Below are 8,340 nucleotides of genomic sequence, written 5' to 3' on the forward strand. Positions count from 1 at the left end.
TCCCCAGCTACTCTCATTCTTCACATTTATGCAAAGATCGTGGAAGTTACACTTCTTTCTATGCGATCACCTACGTATTATGAACTGGTAAATCGAACTCTCATACCCAAACGAATTGAGTTGCTCGTTTTATCATTCTCAACATATGCAAGATCGTGGAAGTTAGCAGACTTTCTCTATGCGATCACTAATAAACTTACGATATTATGTACTGGTAAAATCGAACTCTCATATTCAGACGAATTATGAGTTGCTCGTTTTACTATGCTCCAGGTCCAGAGATTGTGGAAGTACGCTTTACGCTTCTTTCTATACGATTAACGTTAAATGGAACTATTTACTCTCATAGTTAATACTCAAGGAGGGAAGTTATGGGTTGCTCGTTTTACCATTTTAAATAAAATTATCCATCTAAACTACATTTATTATTTACAATTTGTTATTTCAAAAAATTAATAAATTTGTTCATATAAGTCATTTCTTCGCCCAGCCGTCGTTCGGTGAGGCGCGCTGCATCGAGCTCCTCTTCCAGCCTCCTCGTTGCCTTTTGCGCGTCTTCGTACCGCTGCATGTATTCAGGAGCCTTCTGTTGCAACCATGCAAGCGACGCCTTCGCCAATTCACGGGGTGTTGCAGGTTCAATCCATGAGGGAACGACGGCTGTTGGAAGTTGGATCGGTGGAATTATTTCTCCAGTTTCTGAAGGAGGCTGGGAGATCGTCTCATAGAAGCTTTGTTCGAACACCTCCCTCAGAAGCTTCATGTCCTTTTGTGCATGCCTGTAACAAAGAGAATAGGAATGTTAGAACTTTCTTTTCATTACACTTTCAAAATAACTTACTGAGATTGACCGACGGTACTCGTCTGTTGTTGTGCTCCTTGTAGTCTGAAAGCAAAATAAATTCATAGAAGTCGTTTTTCTTTTAAGAGAATGCAACTTACTGCGGCTCTGCCGGTGGTGGTGGCGGTGGTATTATAATATGTTGTAGCACACGGGCGGTCCCCTCTGGAATACTGAAATAAATATTAAAGTTAGGTTAATTACACTTCTTTAATGCAACTTACTGTAACTGGTAACTTGTCGATTGCGGTGCTGTTTGAGCAGGCTGTAGGCTGGTGGTGGTTTGATAATGTCTGCAAATATAAGTTAAAGGTATTAAAAGTTTCTTCGGTGCGCTTTTAACTTACTGCATGTTATTGATGGTACCTTTTATGTTGTTGTCCACTCTAAAAGGAAAAAAATATTAATTTCATGTTATTTTGACAAAGTTAGGTTAATTACTCTTCTTCAATGCAACTTACTGTAACTGGTAACTTGTCGATTGCGGTGCTGTTTGAGCCGGCTGTAGGCTGGTGGTGGTTTGATAATGTCTGCAAATATAAGTTAAAGGTATAAAAAAATACTTCGGTGCGCTTTTAACTTACTGCATGTTATTGACGGTGCCTTTTATGTTGTTGTCCACTCTAAAAGGAAAAAAAATATTAATTTCATGTTATTTTGGTATTGCGAATGTTTTACCTTTGGGGAGCGTACACGTGGTGGATGTTTCCATCCAACTGATCCAGCAACTCATCCAAGGTATTAAACGCGCTGTTTCTTAGATGAGTCGTTGTTGTTGTTATTCTAAAAAATAAAAGTTCATTTTAGTATCTTCATGAAATAATTGCACAAAAATCATATTTACCTCTCAGTTGGACCATCCTCGTCCACTAAATTAATGATAGCTTCTTGCGGAAGAGGTTTTTCGGCAGTTTTTGTATTTTTCGGTACTGTCGTTGTTGAAGAACTACCACTCGCTTTTGGTGCACTCTTTTTCGTAGATAATTTTACACGTTTTGCCGCCGACATGATAGCGATTTGCATCGAACTCTAAACTGATTCATGTAAGACATGTACGGGTATATACCGAGAATATTTTGTTAACGTTAGCATAAACTCTCCCGCGGGAACGTAAACTTTGCTCAGACGGGTTGACAGTCAAAGTCCACATCTGCCGATGAGAAAATTCTAAGTAACAGTAGGGCATGCACCTGAAGTAACCTTTCCATCTTTTTATGAAAGGGAATCCGTTTCTGTTCTCAGGTTTACACTTACGAGAAAATGTTAACGTTATCATAAACTCTCGTGGGAACGTAGACTTTTTCTCAGGCAGGTTGACGGTCAAAGCGCACACCTGCCGATAAGAAAATTCTAAGTAACAGAAAAAGTGGAGCATTCACCTGCAATAACATTTGCAATACACCTTATAAAGAGAATTTGTTCCTGTTCTCAGGTTTACTTACGTATACAGTATCATTCGAGCAGTATCTCAGTTGTGACATCTAGGATCGTGGTCAGCTAATCGCACTAGTGTCGGATAACTTATGAGTGCAACATTTCTAGGATTTACACAGATTAAAATCTTGGATAATTAAAACCCTTTGATCAGCATAGTAAGTATGGAATCTGTTTCGAGTATAAGCAGTGAGATCGTTAACCTAACCCGACATTCGGCAAATCTCTTAAAAAAGAAATCTGAAATTGTTAAACACATTTCAATCGCGAAAACCAACATTCGAATATTGCAAAGAGCTATTGTCAATCAAGTTCATTTCAATAATCCGAATGAAAATTCTTCGAGACTTGAATCTAATTTGGCGCTCTTGAAAAGCTATTTGGCTACGTTACAAGAGCGATTAAAGAATTTTTCCACGAAAAAAAGGGGTTGTGGGATCGATGTCATCAATAAAAGTCGATCACGTAAACTAGCGTGGTACACATTAGACTCCTGCTTCAATGGCCGTTTAATTACTGGTGTTATTGTTAATTTTGGTTATAAGGATCCCCTAATTTTTCTAAATCATGCGTACGATAGTTTTTTACGCCAAATTAAGATAGCGTTAGCAAGATCCATGTTAAAAGTAAACGTCATTTTAACTTGCAATTTTATTCATCCTCAAACTAGCATTATAGACTTGAAAACATTCCAGACCAAAAATGCTCCGATTGACATCGGTACTAATCTTAGGGAATGGTACAATGAAAACGTTTTCGATAAAATTCAAACAAAGTTGGAGAATTTCTCCGAAAAGAACTCTGGGTGGGCCTTATCGGATATAGTAAATCTGAAAATCAATATTAATCAGTACGTACCCATTAAGGGAGGGTTTTCAACATACGTCAAAGTTCCTCCTTTTATAGCCGCTAAGAGAGCAGTTATTAACGTAAAGAATAATGATCAGTTTTGTTTTCTGTGGTCAATAGTCGCAGCATTGCATCCCGTTAATAAAAATGCCGATAGAGTAAGTAGTTATCCTCATTTTGACCAAGTATTAAATCGTGGATCTATCAAATTCCCCATTAAACTAACAGATATTAAAAAATTTGAGAACATGAATGATATCTCCATTAACTTATATTGCATAGTTAAGAGAAATATATTTCCTTTTATGTTAAGTGGTAAAGTTGATAATAGAAAAACTATCAATTTATTGGTGTTGGTTTCTGACCAAAGCAATAAAGTCCTCAATACCAATAACTGTTACTATCATTTTGCATGGATTAAAAATATGTCAGCGTTGTTATCTTCCCAACTATCTCGTAGATGACATAAGAAATTCTTCTGCAATATTTGTCTGAACCACTTTTCAACGAGTGATTTATTAGAAAAGCATACGCTTAAATGTCATCAAGTCAATAAGTGCTCCATTCGATTGCCTAATGACTCGGAAAGGATTCTAAAATTCACACATTATTCTAACATGGAGAAGGTGGCATTTACTATTTATGCAGACCTTGAGTGCATCTTGGAAAAATGTGATAAAGTCAATCTTCCAAATGCTAACACAACATTTTACCAAAAGCATACTCCCTTTAGTATTGCCTTTTACCTTAAGTGTTCGTATGATGAGTCGCTTTCGAAATTGTTTTCATACAGAGGACCTGATTGTATTCAATGGTTTATTAAACGATTGCGCGAGATTGCCGATTGGGCAAATGAAATTGTGAATACTATTGTTCCCATGGAAGTTCTTAGTCCTCATCAGATGCAAAACTATTTGAACGCTATAGTGTGTCACATTTGCGAGAAACCTTTTACCGAAGATCAAATTAAAGTACGCGATCACCATCATATGACGGGGCGGTACAGAGGGGCGGCTCACCAGGCATGTAATTTGAACTTTAACCACTCCCATGTTATACCAGTCGTTTTCCATAACTTAAGCGGATACGATGCCCATTTTTTTATTCGAGAACTCGCTATCGGCTTTCCTGGCGGAATTAAACTCTTACCTTTAAACAAAGAAAAATATATTTCTTTCACGAAGCATGTGCAGAACACTAACATAGATTTTCGATTTATCGATTCCTTTAGATTTATGAGCAGTAGTATAGATAAGCTATCTTCGTATTTAGATAATGAGCAGAAAACTATTACTAGAGCGCATTGTCGTAATGCAAATGAATTCCATTTGTTAACTCGAAAGGGAGTGTTTCCATATGATTACGTTGATTCGTGGGAGAAATTAAATGAGACAGTGTTACCAACTCGAGATGCATTTTTTAGTCAATTAAAAAATGAAGCTGTGAGCGAAGCGGACTATGAACATGCGAATCACATTTGGAACGCGTTCGAAATTAAAACCTTAGGTCAATATTCTGATCTCTATTTGATGACGGACGTTCTCCTTTTGGCGGATATCTTTGAAAATTTTAGGGAGACTTGTTTGCGTACCTATCGCTTAGATCCGTTACATTATTACACCGCCCCGGGTTTGGCATTTGACGCAATGCTTAAAGTCACCGACGTTAAATTAGAACTTTTAAGTGACATTGATCAAATGATGTTTATTGAAAGTGGTATAAGAGGAGGTGTAGCACAATGTTCAATGAGATACGCGAAGGCCAATAACCCGTACATGAAAGAAAAATATAATCCTAACCTGGAGACGACCTATTTAATGTATTATGATATTAATAACCTTTATGGTGCCTCAATGTGTGAATTCTTGCCTTGCAGCGATTTTTCCTTTGTAGATGACATTCAAAATTTAGATATTCTAAACCATCCTGATGATTCAGACGTTGGTTATATTGTAGACTGTGATTTAGAGTATCCTTTGGAATGCCACAGATTACATTCTGATTTACCTTTGGCCCCAGAGCATCTAGTGCCAAATAACTCAAAATTAAAGAAACTAATGCTTACCTTGTACCCAAAGCACAACTACGTAGTTCATTATAGAAATTTAAAGATGTACGTACAACATGGGTTAAAGTTGATAAAAATAAATAGAGTATTACAGTTTAAGCAATCACCGTGGCTGAAAAAGTATATTGAATTAAACACTCGCATGAGGCAACAAGCGAAAAATATGTTTGAAATAGAATTTTACAAATTAATGATTAATTGCGTCTATGGTAAACTTATGGAGAACGTGCGAAAATACAAAGATGTGAAACTATTAACCAAATGGGAGGGAAGGTATGGAGCCCGTGCGTATATAGCGAAGCCAAACTTTAGCAGTTGTACCATTTTTGATAAGGATATGGTTATAATAGAGATGGATAGGTTAGAGATATTTTTCAATAAACCAATATACGCGGGATTTGCCGTTTTAGATATATCAAAAACGTTTCTCTATGACTTTCATTATAACTACATTCTCAAACAGTTTAAAGATAAAACAAAACTTCTGTATACAGATACCGATAGCCTAATATACTATTTTACAGTTCCCAATATATACGAGAATATAAAAGATGATATACATCGATTTGATACCTCAAATTATGATATCAATAATGAATATGGGATTCCATTAAGGCCGTCTGACACTATGCTAAATTTTGTATAAAATTTTGCACTAGAAAATTTTGTAAAAAATTTTGTACAAAATTTAGAAAAAAAAATGAAATGTGTCTGACACTATTTAAAAATTATGGTAAAATAAAATTATTCACGCTTGCTCAGTCTCAGTTACAACATGGGGAATTTTGATTTTGGTTGTTACCTCATTGGTTTTCACTAAAAGCAGCTGTTGGTGCGACATAACCTATACGCTTTGTTATTATATGTACTTATTTAGTCGAATCGATTACATTTCATATCACTGACTTTAGCTATGCCTAATACAAACATATCATTAATGCACGCGGCGCTTGCCGCCACGGCAATTATTCTTTTGCGAAAAATGCTGTTACGCTTAAAACAAAAACGCAATCGACGAAGATTGTGGTCGAGAACGTGGTTACAACGGCGAAATGAGGGTAGAGGCGTTTTAAATATGTTAAACCAAGAGCTTCTGCAGGAGGACCTCGTATCTTACCAAAATTACCTTCGCTTAAACAATAAACAGCTGGGATATTTGCTAGCATTAGTGAAAGATGACATAACCAAACAAGATACCCACTTACGAGAGTGTATCCCCGCTAGAAGCAAGTAAGTATCAAAGAAGCCTTACATTTTAGGGCATATAGCATGTACAGTTCTTAACTTCAGATTACAAGTTACTCTAAGATTTTTGGCAACCGGAGAGACGTTTCGATCCCTTATGTACGCAACAAGGATTCACGAAACTACAATTAGTCGTTTCATACCCGAGGTGTGCAACGCAATCGTGTTAAAATTGAAACCAAATTATTTGAAGGTAAGTTGTCGTTTTGTCAGTATGTTTATAAAATTTATTGAAACAATTTAAACTCTTACAGACACCAAACACGCCAGAAGAGTGGAATAAAATTGCGGATGATTTTAATAATTTATGGCAGTTTCCACACTGCATTGGAGCACTCGATGGACGCCATATAACATTCAGAGCCCCAATGTCGGCAGGATCGTACTATTACAACTATAAAAGTTCTAATAGTATTGTGCTGCTGGGTTTGGCAGATGCAAATTATAAATTTATTTACATAAATATTGGTGTTAACGGACGCATTAGCGATGGCGGGGGGTTTAACAACAGTAAGTTGTCAAAGGCACTGCAAGACAACACACTTAATTTGCCACAGCCCAAACTGCTGCCAGGAATGGAACATCCAATGCCCTATGTCATTGTCGCCGATGATGCATTTCCATTAGCAACAAACCTAATGAAGCCCTATCCTGAACGAGGACTTACCAAAGAATGCAGGATATTTAATTATCGTCTATCACGTGCAAGACGCATAATTGAAAATGCATTTGGCATTTTAGTGAATAGATTTAGGGTACTTTTAAATCCAATTAATTTAATTCCAGAAAAAGTAGAATTAATTACATTGACTTGTGTCTTATTACATAATTTTCTTGCCACTGAAAACTCACAATCCTATATAGAGATTGACGAGGACATCAAAGACCTGCAAAAAGTAACACGACAGTGTGGTAATCGAACGTCGAATAATGCGAGAGAAATTCGTGATCGATTTAAAACTTTTTTCAATTCTTTAGAAGGGTCTGTAGATTGGCAGGAAGAGGCAATAAATAATTTTAATATGTATACAATGTATTTTATATTCTTACCCTGGCCTATTATTTACATTCTACTTTTTTTTATACTGCGATACAGGCATTCAACAATTTCCTGTTCCACTTCGAGACGTATGTCTTCGTTCGTAATTTGATTTAAGGTCGATTCTCACTTTCGTGCAAGGCACGTACTCGGCACAGGCAAGGCACCGACTCGGCAAAATATCTATATTATTGAATCTTATGAATTTTTTGGGGTGTAATTCACACTATGCGAGCAACGACTCGGCAAGCTACGGCCTTTGCACGCAGCGTTCTTCCGAAACAATATTTGCCGGGCATGTACCGTGCACGTTCCGACAAGTGTGAATACAATCTGTGCAGGTGGCCGACTTTCGTTCAGTTTTCATAGTACAAGAAACGTTGAAGGGTCAGCAAAGGAACACTTTTTCAGCGGAACAAGATGAGATGCTGATTGAATGTGTCCAAGAAAATGATTTCGGTCATAAAAGATACTTCTTATGCATTTTATGTACACAAAAACGTATTTTTCTTTTTCTGCAATATGTACTTTCTTGTTCTTCATCATCTAATATTAGACCAATTTTAATTAACGTGAAAGTTTCGAACATTTTTACAGTTGAAACTCACGTAGAAACTGCTTACCTGCGGCAAGCGTGTCGCAGTGTGAATTGAACTCAAAAAACTTTGCCCGTGCCGAGTATGTGCCGTGCCGGTTCTTTGCACGAAAGTGAGAATCGGCCTTTAATTTGCAAACAATAAATTTTGCTAACGCTTCGTCTTCTTCATTTTTGCCTTGATTCGTCTTCATTGCCTGATTAATAGATGCAAGTGTATTTGACGCTTCCCGTATGAGATTTTCTTCCACTGGCTCTTGCCGCAGTTT

At 36.9% G+C, this 8,340-nt stretch overlaps 2 protein-coding genes and 1 long non-coding RNA gene across 5 annotated transcripts; 2 read left to right on the forward strand and 1 right to left on the reverse strand.

Annotated features, from left to right (window-relative positions):
- Positions 1–415: 415 nt before the first annotated feature.
- Positions 416–2,418, reverse strand: LOC116179171. Of its 3 annotated transcripts, none has more exons than XM_031498885.1 (10): positions 2,284–2,418; positions 1,686–2,220; positions 1,520–1,624; positions 1,426–1,464; positions 1,303–1,371; positions 1,189–1,227; positions 1,066–1,134; positions 943–1,014; positions 842–886; positions 416–779 (listed from the first exon to the last, which is right to left on the reverse strand). In XM_031498885.1, the coding sequence occupies exons 2-10, from the start codon at positions 1,862–1,864 to the stop codon at positions 440–442; spliced, it is 957 nt and encodes a 318-aa protein (XP_031354745.1). In that variant the 5' UTR covers positions 1,865–2,220; positions 2,284–2,418; the 3' UTR covers positions 416–439. The 3 variants fall into 3 exon arrangements, with proteins under 3 accessions (XP_031354745.1, XP_031354746.1, XP_031354747.1); XM_031498886.1 differs by having other exon boundaries at positions 1,686–1,991; positions 2,042–2,418; XM_031498887.1 differs by lacking the exons at positions 1,066–1,134; positions 1,189–1,227 and having other exon boundaries at positions 1,686–2,418.
- A 1,323-nt stretch (positions 2,419–3,741) lies between these two features.
- LOC116179558 lies at positions 3,742–5,838 on the forward strand. The gene has a single exon (XM_031499356.1). The coding sequence runs from the start codon at positions 3,742–3,744 to the stop codon at positions 5,836–5,838; it is 2,097 nt and encodes a 698-aa protein (XP_031355216.1).
- Positions 5,839–6,303: 465 nt separating this feature from the next.
- On the forward strand, positions 6,304–6,807 carry LOC116179173. The gene is made up of 3 exons (XR_004146969.1): positions 6,304–6,422; positions 6,483–6,630; positions 6,692–6,807. It is a non-coding gene; the product is annotated as an uncharacterized LOC116179173 (long non-coding RNA).
- The last annotated feature ends 1,533 nt before the right edge of the window (positions 6,808–8,340 follow it).

The sequence above is a fragment of the Photinus pyralis genome, unplaced genomic scaffold, assembly GCF_008802855.1.
Source record: "Photinus pyralis isolate 1611_PpyrPB1 unplaced genomic scaffold, Ppyr1.3 Ppyr1.4_LG8, whole genome shotgun sequence".
Taxonomy (NCBI): Eukaryota; Metazoa; Arthropoda; class Insecta; order Coleoptera; family Lampyridae; genus Photinus; species Photinus pyralis.